At 36.4% G+C, this 21,878-nt stretch overlaps 2 protein-coding genes across 5 annotated transcripts in view; both read right to left on the reverse strand.

The window, feature by feature from the left end:
• The window catches only part of Robo1 (roundabout guidance receptor 1), a 1,017,834-nt gene that overhangs the window by 841,111 nt on the left and 154,845 nt on the right, over positions 1-21,878 (reverse strand). The gene's annotated exons all lie outside the window — the stretch shown is intronic.
• LOC121465282 (NADH dehydrogenase [ubiquinone] iron-sulfur protein 4, mitochondrial) lies at positions 19,509-20,104 on the reverse strand. Its single transcript, XM_041678499.1, has one exon. The coding sequence runs from the start codon at positions 20,087-20,089 to the stop codon at positions 19,562-19,564; it is 528 nt and encodes a 175-aa protein (XP_041534433.1). The 5' UTR covers positions 20,090-20,104; the 3' UTR covers positions 19,509-19,561.

Genomic DNA, 21,878 nt, shown 5'->3' on the forward strand with positions numbered 1-21,878 from the left:
GCAAACTGTTAATTGTGAGAGCTATTAAGATAGCTGTAAATGAAGAGAAATCAGCACTAATGGTGGGATATGAGCTGGGCTTGCCATTTGCAGTGTATATGAACATAAAAAAGCACAGTGAGAGGTTATTTTATCAAACATAGCTTCAGACCTGTCCACAGATATTCACATCTTTGTTCTACCCAAATTCTGATCTCTGCAAATTCTATACATATCAAGATCATTATCATTTTCTTTCCCAATTATAAGATGTTTTAAAGGAAATACTCATTAGTAATGCAGAATAAAACCTAAAGACAAGAAGATAAAGCCTCAAGGGTTACAACCTTTTCATAGCTCTAAAATGTCAGAATCTTATTGACCTTGAGGACTTATGGGTGAGTCCTCATATCAAGAATTTTGAACTGGAAACATAAAGGCATTGATCACATTGATTTGACACTTCTACATTGCACAGTTATGGACATATTAACCTACTATAAATCAGAATATTAAGTAAGTGTTTTAAATGTTACTCATTGATAAATTACTATTTGTATGACAAGACTGTATAGCTATTAAGAATTTTTGTTAATCTTAAAGAGAATTTCAATAACACTTAAGAGAAAAACTTAGTATACACTTGGTAAAAATCCTGATAATTTTTCAGAGATTCTGTGGGACAATGGTCTTTTACCTTGTCACTTATATTGTATTGTTTTAATGAAATGCTGATTGGTCAGGAGCCAGGCAGGAAGTAGAGGCAGGGTGACCAGAACTGGAGAATTCTGGGAAGAGAAAAGACTCAATCTGCAGTTGTCTTCCAGACACAGAGGAAGCAAGATGGGGATGCCACATGGATGTCAGTGGGTTCATTTCTCAGAAAATTAGGAAACAACCTTCCTCAAGACCCAGTAATACCACTTTTGGGTATATATCCAAAGGATGCTCAACTGTGCCACAAAGACATGTGCTCAACTATGTTCATAGCAGCATTGTTTGTTACAGCCAGAATCTGGAAACAATCTAAATGCCCTTGACCAAAGAATGGATAAGGAAAATGTGGTACATTTACACAATGGAGTACTACATAGCAGAAAAAAATGACATCATGAATTTTGCTGGAAAATGAATGGAGCTAGAAAGCATCATTTTGAGTTAGATAACCCAGACACAGAAAGACAGGTATCATATGTACTCACTCATAAGTGGTGTTTAAACATAAAGGAAAGAAAAGCAGCCCACAAATTACAATCCCAGAGAATTTAGACAACATTGAGGACACTAAGAGAGACTTACATTGATCTAATCTACATGGGAAGTAGAAAAAGACAAGATCTGAGTAAGTTGGGAGCATAGGACGCTTGGGGAGGTTTGAAGAGGAGAAGCAAGAAGGGGAGAAAAATGTAGAGCTCAAGAAATATCAATAAAAAAGAAATAAAATTTGAAAGGACTATCTATAATTTTATACAGGACTGAACCCATGTGACATGAAGAGATCTGTTTTAGTGGAAGGCTACCTTCCATACATATTGCACACACCTCTTCATAAGCTTGAGAAATGTGAACAGTTAAATGGAAATGGCAAATGTTAGAGAGATGCATTTCCCAGCAAAAGGCAGTATCTGATATGAATAGGAAATTTAAAATTATAGCCATACCTTTTTTTATTTTATGAAACTTGTAATAGTTTGATGTAAGAAGAACTTTTGTTCCTTAGCTTTAAAGTTAATACATATTATTAAATCTGTCTCGATCCATTCTTTTCTGCTACTGTACTGGAATAGAAAAGATGGAATAATTTACCGTAATCAGAAATGGACTGTCTCATTGTTCGGGAGGTTGAAAAGTCCATGCCAGTGAATAGTCCAGCCACTTTAAAGCATTGGCTAGTGGAGTACAGGTTAATGTGATTTAGAAGACAGTCTCTCTGAAGGTACATGGGTTACACATATAACTTCTCACTGAGTGGTGATACTATCTATCCATAACTGACATGGATAGATACTATAGCAAAATGTGAATGAATTCATTATTATTTGAGTACTTCCACTAGTTGATGGTTTACAAATTTAATTCAGAATGAAGCAGCACTATGGCTGAATTTAGTCTATGAGGTCTTGCCCTCATGAATGAATTGCTGCCAATACTGTGAAAGACTATTCCTTATAAAAGTGTTAGTTCCACCTGCTCTTGCTCTTTCTTTTCAATTTCAAAGGGGAATGATGCAGGATCCTGTTCCTATGTCTCTGCTTCTCAGCCTCAGAACAATGAGACAGTTCGCTCTTGCTTAATATAAATTACTCCATCAATTCCATTCTGGCACAGCAGCACAAAAAAAAAATGGATCAAGACAGACTTAAGAAAATATATTAACTTTACAGTTAAAGAATGAAAAATGTTATGACACCAAACTACTGTAGGTTTTATAGAATAAAAAGGGTGGCTATGATTTTGAGTTTCTTATTCCTATTCAAACTGAGAGACTGTAAACAACTTTTTCATCAGTGAAAATAATAAAGATCTTATAGATGGGGGAAAAGAGACACAATGTTAAATAGGCACAGATATGTTGCCAAAATTTTAGACTTATTCCCTTGTTCATGTATCATTCAGCTGTTGGCAGCACAGAAAGTCCATATGACTCTTATAGCCCTAGGATGTTACTTCAACTTATCACTCATTTGCCAAAATATTTATTCATTTTTATGTGAGTCAACAGAGCAGAGAACCTTGTAAAGAATGATCTTATGGGGTATTTTAATTCATGCAGACGAGGCCTCACAAATCAAATGTTTTACATATCGGTAAACCAAGGACACTCTAGGGTAAAGGATATTTAAATTGTTGTACTCACATAATCTCCTAAGACTTAAAATGTAAAGCAATTGTGGAAGCAACTAAATCATATCTTATTTGACTTGGGCCTACTCCATGAGATGGAGCCCATATTGGACACTGATTGGGTAACTGAGAACCAGAATTTACATATCCCAGGGACATAGAGTAAAACCAAGTACTACTGGTCTAAGAAAAAGCAGTGATAAAATGACTGCTAATGATAGTCATCAATACTCATAGATCGATGCTTTATTCAGCCATCAGTAGAGAAGCTCCTGCAGTAGATGAGGACAAATGCAGAGACCCACAGCCAGACATTTCAAAGAAAGAGGGAAACCTTGGAACACTCAGCAATAAATGGTGTGTTTCTACCCAATCCTCTCAGATCTAAGGGAACACCACAGAAGAGGAGGCAAAAGAGTGATAGAGACATGGGTAATTGAGGACACCAGGAGAACAAAGCCATTTAAATCACCTGAACAGAACTTAAAGGAACTCATAGCGATTAAAGTTGAGCGCACGTGCGGAGGCCATCAAGGCCCTGGTGAAGCCACAGGTGGTGAAGCCCAAGGTGCCAAAGGGCCCCACCCGCAAACTCACCCGTCTGGCTTTAATTGCTCACCCCAAGCTTGGGAAGAAGATTAGAAGCTACATGGCCAGGGGTCGTAGGCTCCAAAAAACAAAGCCCAAGGTTCAAGCCAAGGCAGAGGCCTCAGCTGCAGCTCAGGCTCCCAAAGGTGCCCAGGCCCCTGTGAAGGCCCCATAAAAAAGGTCGCAGTCTGCCAGTGTGAAGACAGATGGACTGGTGTGAACACCTACACAGTATTTGCAGATGTTCAGGACCTTATGCTGTTTTTACAAATAAACTTGAGGCAAGTTCTGTTAAAAAAAAAAAAAGTAGCTATTTCAGAATCTACAGGGATCTGCACCAGTTCCTTTGTGTATATGCAAGGCTTTCAGCTTAGCATTTTTGTGGGACTCCTGAGTGTGCTAATGTGTGTGTATCACGCTTGGCTTTTTTTCCTTTCTGTTTGTCTGTCTTGTACAACTGCAATATGATGTTTTTTGACTTATTATACTTTATTTTGTTAATATTATAAAGTTTATTTTTAATAAAAATGTAAGGAAATGAGTAGCTCTTAATCTTGTAGCCCATGATGATTTCATAGAACTACCTAGAAAAGATTGGCTTGAGAATATTTTCTACAGAAAAATAATCAGTGGTAAATGAGAAGAAAAGCATCTTTTTCTTTAATTTCAAACTACAGCCTGACTGGAAAGACTGTTTCAATAGAAAAGCTCTAGAATAATGTCCCCTACGATGTATTCCACAGAACGGCAATCACACTTCATGCTCAGCCTCCCATATATTAAATGTGCTGTTAAAATAGATTGAGTTATAATAAACTCCATGTTTAATATTCACTCTGAATATTAACTTTAAATAGGCACATGTTTATTAGAATCACGTTTTTTCAATTTCTCATGTGGGATTCAACGTATTGCTATAAAATAAGGCAACATTTCCCTGCTAAATTGCATGCAATATAGTCATTGTTTTTATTACCAGATTGGATTCTATACATTTAACATGTTTAAGTTGGATGTAAATGTAATGAGAAGGTTGTCATTACATGGAAATTTAGAGATGCAACCTTTAGTTTCTATGAGATGGTAAATTCACAAATTTATTAGATAGAAAAATATGCATGCGTTTTCTAATATATAAAGTATAGCCATGTGGAAATTGCAACATTCATTTCAAACTGAAGTTCTATGAACCAATAGAATTAGGTTTCTAATGTAGTATAGTAGTTCAAGCTAACCCATCACTAGTTTGATATTGCTTGATAGTTGGCAGTCTTTAAATGGAATCAGAAACAGACCATTTTATTTGTTAGACTTCAATTCCACCTGAGGTCCATTAACCTTTAAAAATATAGAGTAATATTGCTAGGAGTATTTTGTAAAATTTCACTATGAAATTTCTTATGACTTAAACATTTGTTAATTTACAATCAATATTTAGTTAATAGAACATCAGTGATTAAGTTTTAGAGACACACATTAAAACGTTTCCTGTTAAGATCATTATGGCTCATATCAATGTATTGTATCAATCAAAATAATGTATTATGTGTTCCTTCCAATTGTTACAACCAATGAGAGTGACTGCAGCTTCAACATGTGTGAAATTTCACTTTAGGAAGAAGCTGCTCTAATTTCACAGTTGAATCTTAGAGCTGTCTGAATGCCCCATGAAGTGTATCTCACTTTTGCATGACTTCTAGAACACTGTTGAATGTAATCAAAATGAGATCTGACACTTGCATCTATTCGTTGTCAGAGTGCGTTTTAGATGTGAACAAACTGGAACGTTATTTATCCCAGAAACAAGAGTCAATTTCCTCTCTCACAAATACTAAGAGTAGTTCTCCTGAAACACTGTTCTCAATATTCTATTCCTTCAGAAGATTTATTTTATTTCTGACTATTCTGACATGGTCATACCACATAGGTTCATGGAATACAGGGATTTCTTTTTGCATGATTTCTTAAAAAAATGCACTGTTTTAGGTACTAGAAAAAATATATAATTTTTATTCAACAGTAATTCTAATCCTCTTCTATGATAAAATGTGACAAAGATTTGCTTCTTAAGTGTCCAAGTTATCACAATCGCCTTGGACAGAATGCATGACTAGCAATTAGATATCCTTAAGTTCTTCTGAGAATAATGGGAGTTGCTATGTAAAAACATTTTGAATAAAAAAGTATTGAATTTAAATAGTTAAAATCTAATAGCATAAAGTATCAAAAGAGTTTCATTTTTAGTGCTAGGAAAAAAGTAATCATGACTTCCTAAAAATATGAGTAGTTTAAGCTAATTTCACATATAATGTTAATTTCTGAAGATTCTCTATCAGTGCTACTTGCATGTACAATGTGTGCATTCAACTTATATTTACTGATAATTTCCCTTCTTAAGGAGTGGGCCCGAGACAAATCTATGCATCTCTGGATATTTTAGGTAAGTTAAGCCTCATTCTACATAACTGAAAAATAAACAAAAACATGACTTGACTTCTCATTATTTATTATGAAAAGTTATTTGATGCTGATAGTGAAGTGAAAAAGGAATCACTAAATTTAGTGAATTCAGCAGTTTTGAAGCATAGTTCCATTATGGTATGTTTTTTCCCACCTATATATTTTAAGCTTATCTTACCTTCATCTCAGTGTATTTTGAAAATAAATAATCTGCATTAAATTATAAACTCAATATAATCTACATATCCATAGAGAGTCATTTTCAAAAAAAAGTTCTTCCCTAAGTGCACTTCTTTACTTTTTGCCATTTTATAAGACTTGCTAGATGCTAATGGTTCTAGAAAGTCTACATTATAATTTGTAAATTTTAGAATTGTATTTCTTTCTAAATAATAGAATATTATGGGCATATGCATTGTACACTAAGAATGCTTTGAAATTGCTGAAATGAAACATTTTTCCTGGGCATCAAAAAGAAAAAAAGGGTTAAAAATAAAGTGAATATTTAAGTAGCAGTTTAAAGGATAATTATACTTTATGCATAAAGTAATGGGGATGCACAGAAGGGATCCTTAGTGGTGTTAGTAAAATTGGCAAAAATCATGGAAGCAGAAAGACACGGTTCATCTATGGCTAATCGTGTATGTGCACTAGAAGATAAATCTGAATAAATATATTGACCAAGAATGCAGAAAAATGTAATGATGGGGCAAGAAGAATCAAATTATTCATAGGCCAAAGAGCTGAGATAAGGACTATTGAAGTAGGCTGTTTGACCACAAGGGTAGAGCATTGCATCTGAAGTCTGAAGATACAGATCGTCATAGTTCTGGAAATGACAAATCTTTAACCTGTACAGCCTGCACTAATCTGTAATCATGATCTCACTCACCATTTCCTTAATAAGCAATTTAGAGAATAAAATTTGGAGATAATAGCAGTGAACATGGCATATGGGAGATACATATCTATTTAAAAAGCAAAATAAGACATTTTTTTCTCTAAGCTTTAGAGCAGCAAAGAGAGAACATATTTTTTTAAAAAAAATTGAAAAAAACACTAGTATTAGAATCTTCAAAATCTTTGCCTTGTGGTTAAACAATTTCATGAAAGGTTTGAATGGTAACTTGTTAGTAATTGAGCTATGTTGTTCGCATTGTCTTAAATACTAAAAAATATAAATCAGACCATATTAATCTGCTCATGTGGATGCTGGTCATTGTCAAAGCCATTTCAACCAGTGTATGCACACATAGGCAGCCACGGATAGGCAGGAAAGTGAACAATAGAATGAATAGTGGAAATCCATTTGTATTACTTTTCATGTGAATTCCAAAATCCTTTTTGATTTGGAGAGAGGATTCAGAAATACAGAGACATAAGAAGTGGGGCAGGAGCTGCTAATCACAGTAATCATCAGTAGAACGCTAACCTATCAGTGGGGTGAAATATCTGTGAAGACAGTGAGCCTGGCTCAGTAGTTCCTCAGGGCCAGTCTCATTGCTCCTGTTGTCGGTGCCAACTGAGAGTTCTTCCTGGTTTTGAAGCTTTTCCTGGTTTGGCGATAAGGTTGTTTGTATGTTAAACGCATAGTTTTTATTACTGGGAGTTTCTTTTCAGGAAAACTTCAAATATTTTTTATCTATAATTTGAATTTTTTCTGAGAAATGAAGCCTGTCCCAAAATAAAGTCAACATTATTTTAGAAACGTTCATTATATTACACTACCGTGAGTGACAGAATGGTGATATCAAAGCAAATATTCAGGCATGTGATTATAGCCTATGATTTATCTTAGCGTATATATCCAGGGAAGTAATCAATGCATGCTAGTAAGGTTTACGGTGAGTTCTAAAGTAGAACCCAAACTATAATTCTATTTTGTAAAAAGTTCTTAGCATTAAACTGCTTGTTTGGGGGATTCACTCAAGGAAGAAAGCATATTCTCTTTTCATTTATAGAATTATATTCAGCAAACCCTTTTGAACTGTCAAAATGTTTCAGCATATCAACCCATACCTGTATATTTTCAGTTCTAAGAAGGATGTTTACATATCATATTTTATTATTTCTAAGATCCAATGGTAAGATAGGCTGAAGAGAAATATTTTCAAGTATAATTGTGTGTAATCATATTTAAAAGTTTTAATATATATATGAGGTATACAGAGTGCTTGAAACAGAATATAAGTCATATTGTTTAGCATATCTTTTTAAAAAGGGTGAAATATGACCAATATTCACAATTGATCATTTCTTATTATGGAATTGTAAAAACCATGTTTATTCTCTCATCAATAAGAGATGACAGATAGGAGAAAAAACAGCATCTTCCGAAAATGATGCTGGTTAAACTGGATGGTTGCATGTGGAAGAAAACAAATAGATGACTGTTTATCAGCTCAACTCCAAATATACCAAGAACTTCTACATAAGGTCAGATGCACTGAATCTTAAAGAAGAGAATGTGAAGGAATTATCTTGAATTATTTGGCAAAGGAAAGGACTTTCTGACAGGATGCCTATAGCACAGACACTAAGACCAATGATTTAGAACATGGCATATAGTACTAACCAGAAGAGTCTTCATATTATAAAACATAACCAAAGAAATGTTCATCTTATTCTGGAGAAAAATACAAGACAAAACTACTTTTAATTTTTTTTAAATTATTTATTTATTTTACATCTTAACTGCGGTTTCCTCTCCTTCTTCTTTTCCCATTTCCTTTCCTCCACTCCCCTTCAAAAGACCTCCCGCTCTTGTATCAAAGCTGGGCAAGGCAATCTGGCATGAGGAATAATTTCCCAAGAGCCATCCAAAGCTTTAGGGACAGCCTAAGGACAGTCCCATATCAGCTAAGACTCCTAGCAATAGTGAATGAATAGTCTGTACTGTCCAACTTCTGTGACCAGATTGGTGACTACTTCAATTGTTATCAGAGAACCTTCATTCTTTAACTGATGGAAACAGTTACAGAGATACACAGTCAAACAATAAGCAGAGTTTGGCAAATCCTGCAGAAGAGATGGATGAAGGATTATAGGAGCCAGAGGGATCAAGAAAATCCCTAGAAACAACTAACCCGGCTCCTAGGAACTCACTGAAACTGATTCATCAGCCACCCAGCCCTACAGAGGAATATAAGAGGGGAGGAGACAGCTCTCAGAGGCAGTCTTATTTTGAGATTCCTGGAGGCAGGATCGCCATTTCAGATTGAGATAAGAGCCACTAGCTGGCTGTTTTGCTTTTCTGGCATTCAGGTTAAACTCCAATATCTGTCTCTGGGTTTTTATTAATCATGCTACAAGGGAGCCTCCATGGGATGGACCTAGGCATCTATTTTGATATTTTATCTTATACCAGAGTAAAGTAGAAAAGAACACCAAAAGAAATATAAAAATTAAATGAATTTGATTTGCTTATATTATCTGAAGACTGTCAAAGGGATTATGTTTGTTTTTGCTCTGATATTCCATCAATGGTAAGGTGAATATATGAAATATTGTGAGAACACTAAATGCAATCTACCTTTAGTTGAGACATGCCATTGTCTCTTCCCTTTTTAGAAACTTCTTTTACCTTATTAGATTATAATGTAGTTACAACATTGCTCCTCTTTTATTTCTCTAAACACTCATATATACCTGTGCTTGCTATTTTTCAAATTCATTTCATCCTTTTCAGTAATTTCATACACACACACACACACACACATCCCAGAAGAACTCAACCTTACACAAGTAACACAAGCCACTAAGAGTGGGAACAAATAATCTCCCCTAGGAAGAGCACACCAATTGTCTATCCAATGCAAAATCGTCTCTTTCCTTGTTGTTCAGGTTGGACTGGCTCATAAACTGGCCAAGAAACTATAGATAGAAATGTAAGCTCATTTTAGCCATGCTAAAATAGTAGGCAGAATAGCTACTTCTTTAATGAGATACTGTTTTTCCCTTATAGAATTCTCATGTTACTCCTCCAGTTCCTACAAACAAAGCAGCCATGGTTTTGGCAGAGTGAAGACTCAGGAAAGTGTAACACTTCCTTATAGCATCTCTTCTCTGTTTTACTGGCCAGAACGTAAGTGTGCTTTTCTTCTTGCAATTTCTTACTAGTTTTCTAAAGTTCCACTCTCAGCATGTGGCTGATTTTCAGCCTGGCTTAACTCAAATGGTATGGATTCCCATTCTACTTCCTGGCATTTTCCGCTCCCATCGTCTAGGGATCTGCAGAGATCAACAGTTTGCCTTCCTGATATTTTTGTTGTTTCTGCGGCTTTTAACTGATAAAAATTTCAGCAAGGTTCTGAGTCTATAGCTAAAGTGTAATATTAATGAGACTATGAATTCCAAGAAGGTAATCAAATTTTCTAGTATTACTGGTAACCATGAAGGGACAATGAAATATTCTAATACTCCAGGGAGAGACCACCTGTGAGGGAAGGTACTGTGACAAAAATTAAAGCATCTCAGCAGGAAAGATTGAATATATTCAATGTGTAGTCAACTTAATTAACTTATAATGGGATGCAACAACATTTCTACAATCAAAACAAAAGCATGTTGTTTTAATAATTTTCTAAATTGCTTATTTTTAACTTGCCAGGCATTGTTTATAATGCACTTTTGTATTTCAACATTTAATATCTTCATTGACATTTTATAATAACACAAAACATATAAAATCAAAAGTAATTTGCTGCTGTTCTGTGAACAACTCAAAATGCATGGGTTGGGGGGGGTTATGAAAGATGGGGGTGTGGCATATAAAGTCCTAAAGTTGAATTACATGAAAACAGTTCTACTGTACGGTTTCAAATCTTCTGCCCATCTGATGTGCCTCGGTGTATTTAAATTCCAGTTAGTGGACCTCAATAAGTGAAACTATTGCTCTAAGCCTAAATGCTGTACAAGCCAGATGCATTTCTTCTTTTCTTACAATACCAGCTGTATTATGGAAAACCGGCAACTCAGCAACTGTTGGCCTTTTGTGTATTTTTTTTTTCAATGATAAGAAATAAATATTCTTCTCAAAAAAATCAAAAATACTTAGTAATGCTGTGTTCCAGTAATTCATTTTTGTTCTTTGGGTTTTTTTTTGCATTTTTGAAAATAGATTATTTTCTCATACAATATATTCGGTTTATAGATTCCCCTCCTTCTTCTAGTTCCCCCACCTCTGCTTCTCTCCAGATCTTTCTCTTTCTTATTACTCTCATTAGAAGAGAACAGGCTTCAAAGAGATAACAACCAAACACACCAAAATAAAACACAATATGATTTAGCAATAGTTATTATACTAAAGTTGGACCCAGCAACACAAGAGGAGGAAAAGAGTTCCTAGAGCAAACACAAGAGTCACAGACTCACTTATAGTTGCTGTCATAAGTCCCTTAAAAATACTAAGCTTAAAACTCTAATATAGACATAGAGGACCTGGTACAGACCTGCATATGCTTTGTGATTGCTGCTTTAGTATTTGTGAGATCATATAATTTTTTTTTAAGTGATTCAGTGTCCTCCATCACCTCTAGCTCTTACACTCTTCTTACTTCCTCTTCCACGGGTTTCTCTGAGCTCTGAGGGGAGGCTTTTGATGTATGGTACATTGTCACAGTGGAGTACTACTCACCTGCTTAAAAATAATGTCATCATATGTATCAAAGACCTCGACATAAACCCAGTTATACTGAACCTGATAGAAGAGAAAATGGGGAATAACTTGGAATGTATTGTCATCACAGGACACAACTTCCTAAATAGAACACCAAAAGCGTGGACACTAAGATTGACAATTAATAAATAGGACCTCATGAAACTGAAAAAATTCTGTAAGACAAAGGACACAGACAATAGGACAAAATATCAGCTTACAGAAATGGAAAAGATCTTGACCAACTCAACATCTGACTGAGGGCTCCAACATATATATGAGAAACCAGACATAAAAAATTCAGTTAAAAATGGGGTACAGATCTAAACAGAATTCTTAACAGAATAATCTCAAATGGTGATAGAAAAATAAATATTCATTATTCTTAGTTATCAGGGAACGGCAAATCAAAATGACTCCGAGATTTCACCTTGTCCCTGTCAGAATGGCTAAGATCAGAAAACGCAGGGGATAGCTTATGCTGGAGAGCATGTGGAGCAAGGGGAGCACTTTTCTGCTACTGGTAGGAGTGTAAACTAACCAGCCACTTTGGAAATCAATATGGTGTTTCACAGAAAGTTGGGAATCAATATATCTCAAGACCCAGCTACACCACTCTTGGGCACATACCCAAAGAATGCTCAACGTTATCACAAGAACACTTGCTCAACTATGTTCCTAGTAGCTTTATTTGTGATAGCCATGACCTGTAAACAACCTAGATGCCCCTCAACTGAAAAATGGACAAAGAAAATGTGATCCATTTACACAATGGAGTATTATTCAGCTGTTAAACACAGTGACATCATGAGATTTGAAGACAAATGAATGGAACTAGAAAACAGTCATCCTCAGTGAGGTAACCCAGACCCAGAAATACAAACGTGGAATGTACTCACTTATAAGTGGATATTATCTGTAAAGTAAAGGATAACAACGCTATAATCCACAGTCCCAGAGAGGTTAGGTAACAAGGAGAGCTCAAGGGGGACACTGGAATCTCCTTGGGAAGGGGAAATAGAGATTTTATGCGTAGACTGGAGGCAGGTAGGGATGGGAATATGAGGGATCAGGTAGGGGTGTGGTGGATATGATTACTGAAATAGATGACTGGAAAGGGGGTGCATTTTGGGGTCCAGTAGAAACCTGTTACAAGGAAAACTCCCGGGAATCTACAAGAATGACCCCAGCTAAGAATTCTTTTAAATAGGAGATACATAGCCTGAACTAGTCACCTGTGACCAGGCAAGACTAGCAGTGATGAGATTGGAACATCCACGGAGCCACATAGTCTGTCCTGCTTATGTAATGTTCTGGGGTAATGGTGATAAAGGGATTATGGGAGTGGCCAGTCAAGGACCCATGCCCTGAGAGGGAACCTATCCTTTACACTGCCTGGAGCAGCTGAACCTAGAGGATGGATGGCTCAGAGACTTAGGATAACACCAAATAGGAATAAAGGGAAAAAAAGTCAATGTAATGATGTCTAACTATATCATGCTCTACTCATGGATTTGTCTCTAGCCCATTAGTCATCAGAGAGGCTTCATCCAGTAATGATGGAAACAGATGCAGACCCACAGTCAAACATAGGGCTGGGCTTGGGGAATCCTCCTTGAAGAGAGGGAGAAAACTTTATATGAGCCAGAGGTGTCAAGGACATCGCACGAAAAACCCACAGAATCCAGTAACCATTGCTCATAGATGCTCAGAGAGACTAAATCAACAACCGGGCATCTGCATGGGACTGGCTTAGGGCCTCTGCGTATATGTGTGAGTTGTTTAATTTGGTCTCCTTTAAGAACTCATAATAGTGGAGCAGGGGCTGTCTCTGACTCTTTTGGGACCCTACTCCTCACACTAGATTGCCTTCCTCAGTCTTAATACAGGGTGACGTGCTTAGTCTTACTGCAACTTGATATGCCATGCCATGTTTTGTCAATATCTATGGTATACCTGCCCTTTTCTGAACAGAAGAGTGAAGGAGGGTGGGGGCATAGAGGAAGTGGTGGAAGGGAAACTGTGGCCAGGATGCAAAATAAATAAATAAATATTTTCAACCGCCGGTGGTGACGCATGCCATTAATCCCAGCACTTGGAAGGCATAGGCAGGTGGACCTCTGTGAGTTTGAAGCCAGCCTGGTCTACAAGAGCTAGTTTCAGGACAGGCTCCAAAGCTACAAGGAAACCCTGTCTTGAAAAGTGAAGCGAAACAAAAAATGTTTTAAAAATGACAATAAGAAATTTCAGAAAAATTGATGAAACTAGGAAAAAATCAGCCTGAGTATGGTAATCTAGAATCAGAAAGAAAATACGGTATATATTCACTTGAAAGGGAAATATTAGCCACTAAGTAAATGATACCCATGCTACAATTCATAGACCCAGAAATGTTAGAGAAGAAGGAGGGTAGGATTGGGGGAGGGTACAGTCATCTCCTAGGAAGGGGGAACTAGAATACCTCATTCATTTTCATACAAATGCCTAAAGCAGTTGAAGTACCATACAGATGCCTAATTTATAGTGCTCAAAAGCAAATTACAGTGTCTGCGAGTCTCTTTGCCAGTATTCTATTCATGTTACAGTATGAGATGTATAGTGTTTCTGACCTATTCATTTGGAAAAAAAAAATTGTGACCAAAGTGAATTACTTTCCGAAAGAGGCTACTCATCAAGACAGTCTATATTCTAAGTTGGCTTTGCTTACTCTATGCTGCAGTAACTTACTTCTCCTTATATCAAACAAGGTTAACTTTGAAAATTTAAACAAAAATGGCACAGTAAACAAATTCTCTTTAGAATGATGTCAGTCATTTGAGCACAGCTTTGAACAAAAGACAAATGTCAGTTACTGGAGGTACGCTGCAAACAGAAGTTCCCCCTGAAGCGCAAGTCTACGAATTTGATACCTGCTGTTTCCTGTGACTTTGATGAATGAATGCTGCACTTTTCTTTTCAGTGATTGGTTCTTTTGGTTTTTAACAGTCATTTTAATCATAATTTTCTATGGTTTTGAAGGAACTTATCCTTACCTTTGACTGTTGTAGGCATAATGCAAATAATGAAGAGCTAAAAATAGAGGTAGCTATCTTTAGCAGACTATTACAAAATTCAATAAGAAATTGAAATTTAGATTCTTATGATAGATGTAAGTGATCTCTGATGGAAAGCATAATCATCTCCTTTATATTACACAAGTGCTCATAATGAAAACAACGCATGGAAAGACTAAGTGGGGAGGTCAGACTTACAGCTCTACAGGAAACATACTGAAGTAGAAGAAGAGTTAAGCACGTATTTATCAGGAAAATCTAAAACTTGACGTGATTAGTACATATTCATATTTTGTAATTCATACTAATAAAACTACCTTCCTTTTGATTTTTTACACATCTTAATTATTTACAAATTAAAAATTTCTTACAGAGAATGGGATAAGGTTTGGTGGTAGAAAATTTACCTAACATATGCAAAAGGTCCTAAAATTGATCACCAGAACATCAAAACCAACAAAATCCCCTTTAAAATAAAAGAACAAGCTAATAGAAATTTATTTCACAATACAGATGCAATGAATTTTGAATCCAAATTTTACAGCAGTATGCCCATTAACACTGAGTGACAAAATGGATTTACTATTGTAAAGAGATTTGCATGTGTTTAGGTTCCATGTGGGTACAGTTCGAGGGGGAGCTGTCCTGTACACTAGAAAGTCTTGCTTGAACAACTACAACTTATAAAGCAAAGTCAAATAAAACATTTGATGTATTTTTGTCAAGCAAAAAAATTTTTTTTTTTTTTTTTTTTTTTTGGTTTTTCGAGACAGAGTTTCTCTGTGGTTTTGGAGCCTGTCCTGGAACTAGCTCTTGTAGACCAGGCTGGTCTCGAAAATGCAAAAAAAAAAAAAATGTACTCATGTGTAATCCCAAGGTTTTTGTGGCAAACAAGTTATGACATATTTCCATTTACCACCCAAAGATGTAGCTAGACTCATTCTAGCACGCAGCTCTTGGACTTGCAGGGCTGGACAGGGTTCACTGCGCTGCGTGATCCTATACCTATTTCAGGGAACAGTAATCATATGTCATCCTGTGATCTACTGTGTATTGTGCTGCAGGATTCATAAATAAAGTTGAGAGGTCATTTCCACTATAAATACCTACTTGTCAAAAATCTTCAGACAGAGAGGATGTTGAATTCCTAAGCCAAACACTGACTTATCACTAAGAGGATCTTTATGTGTTTAATACGGGAAGTTTAATGGTAACACTTCAGAGGATCATAAAATGTCATTTTGGGTTTAATCTTTGGAACTGATGATTTCTTCATTTGGAGACATAAGATGTTGTTACAGTAGAGTATTTTTCATGTTAATGTGCTATTTAGTGTACAATAATTCAAAATTAAAATGTATTGTTAAATATTTCTAAGTTAATATTTACAAATTAGTAGACTACTCAAGTGATTTATATTTTAATACATAAGAATTAAAACAACTTAATCAATGATATTTGTGTACAGAGAGGATTATTTTGATAACATTTTTGCGTATGTGAAACCAATGATAAATAATTCATATGATCACTGTACATACTAGCCTCAGATATCTGGTATAGTTTTAATAATATTTAAAGAGAGAAATGAGGGGAAACACTAAGCGAATATTTGTTATGTACTCTAGCAGTAAGAATGTGACTTTATATGGGTCATTATATTCAAAGGACCTAAGCCAACTTCAGACACTTCTGTTCATATTTACCTACTGTGATTGTTCCTTCTGAGATCCTGGCAAGCAAAATATTGCTTAAGTTTCAGTTTTTACCATTTAAAAATTAACAGGATTGATGGAGGAAGGTCATTGGCTAATAAAGGCACTGCCCTGGCCCATTTTATTGGTTAGAGGATAGGTGGGAGGAGTAAACAGAACAAAATGCTGGGAGGAAGAGGAAGTGAGCTCAGAGACTCAACCGCTTTCCTCTCAGGAGCAGAAGCCTGAGAGAGACACCATGCCCCGCTCCCGGCATGAAGCTCCGACCCAGGATGGACTAGGCTAGAATCTTCCCGGTAAGACCCAAATGTAGTAATATGGGGCGGCAGGGCTGCGTCCCCCACACCCGGCCGCCCACATGGCTAGCTTATGCCCCAAAATAATTACACAGACACTGTATTCTTTTAAGCACTGCTTGGCCCTTTAGCTCTAGCACTTATAGGCTAATTCTCACATCCCGATCAACCCATCTCTAATAATCTGTGAGAACCGGTCTTACCAGGAAGATTCTAGCCTAGTCCATCCTGGGTCGGAGCTTCATGCCGGGAGCGGGGCATGGTGTCTCTCTCAGGCTTCTGCTCCTGAGAGGAAAGCGGTTGAGTCTCTGAGCTCACTTCCTCTTCCTCCCAGCATTTTGTTCTGTTTACTCCTCCCACCTATCCTCTAACCAATAAAATGGGCCAGGGCAGTGCCTTTATTAGCCAATGACCTTCCTCCATCACAGGATAACTCGAAAATAGATTTTAATAAATAGTGAAATACCTTAATTATTATCAGTGTGATTATTAAGTGCTAAAATGAATTTAGAGCCTTATACTATTATGACTATTAAGATAAACCCAATCTAGCAAAGAAAATTTTGTGTAAATTGTCTTCTTTCAGATAGGGAATTTTCTTGGAGAAAACCTTCAAAATTTTCCTTAAAATACCAGAACACAAAACAACAGAGAGAAATGTTATATTCTACTTTATTTAACACCTATGCTCTCTCCATGATATGCCATTTGTATTAGTTCACAGGCAATTGTGGGCCTCCTCTTTGAAAACTTCCTGCATTTATACCATATACATATGTATTTCAGCCAAAATTTTTTGCTCATTTGTTCTATTTAAGATGAGATCATCTTTTATTGTTATTATTTGTTTTAAAAGTTATCAAACTCAACAGAGTAGTGTTTGGCTCTGAATTTCCTTTTGAAATAGAACATGATTTAAATAATGAAGTTGGACAACAAAATAACTATAGCTTTCTTTTTGAAGGTCATTGCATAAAACCATATGAGAACAGCTTCTTCAAATTACTTTGCATTCTCTCCCACTATGAATTAGTTTAAGTGAAATGAAGATGACTCTAAACTATGACTGGTAAATGAAGTGAATAGGGAGAACAACAGAATAAGCTATAGGTTTATTCATTTTAAAGTTAAGTTTTATTTGTGGAAATAATAAAATGAATGAAGCAAACATATTCACCAGGACTGAATTCAAAAATAAGTTTAACAAAGCAAAGACTACTTGGTTTGCATAAACTGTGAGTGCCTTGTAAATACTGTGGCAAAAATAATAATTATCAACGTGGGGCATTTAGATGTTAGTAGATATAAGTGTTTAGATTATATAAAATTGACAGAGGGTGCTAGATTATAGTTGGTGCAATGGTATTTATTATTAAACATCTAAAAATTTAGAACTATAAACTCAAGTCTAAGGTAGTTGTTCTTTGAAACTCCATGCATATCAAGTTATGGTATTCCAAACTGAAGCTGATATCAAATTTTATTCAGGGGAAGGTAAAGTACTGTGCTTTTGTTGCTTATGCACGCAAACATGGTAAATTTAAATAAATCTATTCTGTTGTTAATCATTCATTTTTGTCCATTATCCAAAAGGTTTCCATCCGAAATGTTGATTATTATCTCTATTTTCTTTTTTTCCTTTATTTTTTGTTTATATCTCTATTTTCTTGACACAAATTTGAAAGGTTTAAACAGAGAAAAGAAATTAATTGTCCCCGTAGATTTTTTTTTCATATGTGCATATGACAGAATTAATTGGAAGATCTAGCCACCCACTTCCAATGAATGGGTGTAGGAACAAGTACAGAGATCCACAACAGGAACAATGGCAGAAACTGAGACACTTCAGAGCATTCAATCCCAAATGGATCTTCCCCAGTACTCAAGGAAACTGAAATATTGTAAGGATTGTAAGCTTCAGGGAGGGTAAATGACACCAAGGAAACAAGGCCTCTAGACACAGTAGGGCTCAAACATACAAACTCACAGAGACCTTGATAGCATTCATAGGGCCTGCATGGGTCTAAACAGAAGGGCTCCCAGCACTGCGATGGGAAGTGAACACACGATCCCAGCCATAGTCTTGAAGCTATCAACAACTGATTAACACAAATGAAAAGTTATCTCCAATGATTCTCACTGGGTACACACCACACTTAAGGGCAGGCCTCATGCCCATCAGTAGATAGGCAACAAAAAGAGAAAAATGAGTTCAATGGCAGTTTTGAATGGTTTTGTCTTATAATATTTGGAATGGTCATGTTTATTCCTTTTCTTTCTTTAGCTTGGCGGTCTATTGCTTCAGATTGCTATGGATTCAGATTTCATCTTTTTTTATTTTTATTTTTATTTCTCTGTGTGTAATTGTGTATGTCTCTTTGACTATATGCATTTCTTGTGCTTTTCCTTTAGTTCTCTTTTTATCTGTTTGTTTTTTCCTGTTTTGGTTTGTTTGTTTTTATTTTATCATTATTGCTATTTTAAGATGCCTATTTGTTTTCTAATGGGAGAAAACAAAAAAGGGTGTGGTTTGAGTGGGTGGGAGGGTAGATCTAGAATGAGCTTGTGAAGTAGGAATCATACATTTATATATTGTATAAAACATCTACTTTCAACAAAAATAAATAAGTAAACAAATTTAGTTTTGTATTTTCTTCAAATTAAATTCTTTTGTTAACTAATTAATAAATATAATTTGTAGATAGTTAAATACATTGCTATATACTTACTCTAAAGAAATTTTGAATTATATTTGACAGATTTACCCATCCCTTGAAACCATTTAATATGAATATACTTAGTCTATTACTCTCCCTCATTCCCCTTCCAGATCACTAGAACTTTTTTTTTTTTTTTTTACGGTTTAAAGGTCACATTTATTAGGAGATTAAGAGGTGCATTATCCACAGACTATAAATAGTGCACAGCTGACTTTATTCACAGTCAAGCAGAAATGAAGCCAGTGCCAACCTATTTTGTAGACACTCTTGTTCTTTTGTTCCAAGAAAAGTTTGCACCGTAAGACTTGGACTTGGGTTTTGGAACTTTCTTCTCTTCCACATCATAGCTCCATCCATTTTTTTCTGCAAAGGCAATTGCGGCTTCTTTGGTACTAAAGGTTAAAACCATGTTGGAGAGGGGATCAGCCGTTGATGCCCAACCCATCAAAGGATTTTCCCATCTCTCTCTGGTATCAAACTCCAACTTCCATTTCTTTGTGTTGTTTACTCCAGACTGCATGTTATTGCGAGCAGGAACAAAGATCCTGACCTTTCTGGTTTTTATGTGCTCTTCTGGAACACCAGTTAAAGTGGTGATATCCAATTTTTCATCAACTGTTATAAGCTGTGTGTCTTGAGTTTGATCCTGTGCCAGCTTCCATGTGGATGTGCTCAACAACCTGGCTGGAACTCTAGAGACGGAAACGGCAGCTGAAGCCGCTGTCCTTCTCCCCAACAACGCCTGTCTCAGCGCCACTGACATTGAGACCGCCGCCATCTTCCTGCGGGCAAACGCCAGGACCTCACTAGAACTTTTAAATTAAGAAAAAATTCAACACTGTTCATTATAAAGAATTACTTCTTGTTCTTATAATCTACTTAAAATATTTAAAATAGACTGATCCATAATTTCTTTTCTAACTAAAGAAAATAGAGCATAAGGAGGGAGAAGATGAGCAAAGAAGTAAGGACCACGAGGGGTGCACCCACCCACTGAGACAGTGGGGCTGATCTATTTGGGAGCTCACCAAGGTCAACTGGACTGTGACTGAAAAAGCATGGGATAAAACCAGACTCTCTGAACATGGCGAACAATGAGGGCTGCTGAGAAGCCAAGGACAATGGCATGGAGTTTTGATCCTACTAAATGTTCTGGCTTTGTGGGAACCTAGCCAGTTTGGATGTTCACCTTCCTAGATATGGATGGAGGAGGGGGGGGGGGGGCTTGGACTTTCCACAGGGCAGGGAACCCTGACTGCTCTTTGAACTGGAGAGGGAGGGGGAGAGGAGTAGGGAGAGGGGGAGAAGGGTGGGAGGAGGGGGAGGGAAATGGGAGGCTGGGAGGAGGCGGAATCTTGCTTTTTACCTTTTATCAATAAAAAAAAAAGAAAATAGAAAATTCCTCAAAAATGTGACATATGTTTCAATGACTCTGAGGCTGCCAACCTGAGTGTCTGTCTGTAATCTCAAACTTTTAATAGATTCACTTTTGGGAAGTGGGTCAACTTGGATATTGTTGTTACTCTTTGAAACGTGAATCCAGTCATTATTCACTTTAAAAATTCTGCATGTATTTTGTGTGCTGTAAAAATCAAAACACAGATAACTGACTTGGTAGAGAGAATTGCATGTGAATCAACAAGGTCCAGAGCAAATAAAGAATTCACATATGTAGCAATGAAAAGAAAATTGATTTGAGTATTTTAATGTACCATGACCAAACTGCCTCTCTCTCTATGTTAAAATCATCAAACAATTAACGAGGAAAAGTTGAATTTGGTGACTGTTGATGCCTGTACTTCAATTTCAGCCTTGACTAATTCATGAAGCTTTTTCTTCTATTCTACTTGGAAGGAAAGACTGATTGAAAGTTATTCTCATCTTTGCTGTTCTCCCTGTCTTGCGTAGACTAAACAGGGGCCAATTTTGTGGGGGAATGTAAAGTGTCTTGGTCTTCCTTTCCTCGGGCTCTGAAATCAGCACAGATGATTTCCAGAACTTTGAAAGATGTGTGGATTTCTCACTACCAGCAGGCAATCCATCAGTGCAGTCTTCCAACTCAATTAAATTCTGACAATGTCTCCTTGGGGAGAGTGTCACATCTCTTACACTGAAGGATCAGTAGCCTTGACTGTCATCAAACAGATACTCTGAATGCCACTCACAAGATCCCTTTCATCTTATCTGTGCTTTTGAATGATCAGCTATAAATCAGAGTTGGCAAAACACCCTGTATAGGTTCAATTCATGTGCAAGAGTGGTTCACAAAACTGAATAAAAACTGTGTAACAATGTATTTGAAAGACTATTATATTGGATGAAGAGACAAATAACATGAACTGTGGGAGATGGTGCGTGGATATTCTGTACTCCCGGGCTTGTAGCTCTCTAAAGATGTCCATGTGTCCTGGTACTGGAGAGTCACCTGGACTCTGTTCTTTTGGGTTTCATGGAGACTTCATTGAATAGATGTACTTACTAACAGACAGAATTACACACCCAACAAGGCCCATCTAGCAGGTTTGTTTTGTTTTTTTTTTTCAATTCGACTTGTATCCCTTCATTCA

This window comes from Microtus oregoni, unplaced genomic scaffold, assembly GCF_018167655.1.
Source record: "Microtus oregoni isolate MIOR12 unplaced genomic scaffold, Mior012 000030F_ref0000283, whole genome shotgun sequence".
Taxonomy (NCBI): domain Eukaryota; kingdom Metazoa; phylum Chordata; class Mammalia; order Rodentia; family Cricetidae; genus Microtus; species Microtus oregoni.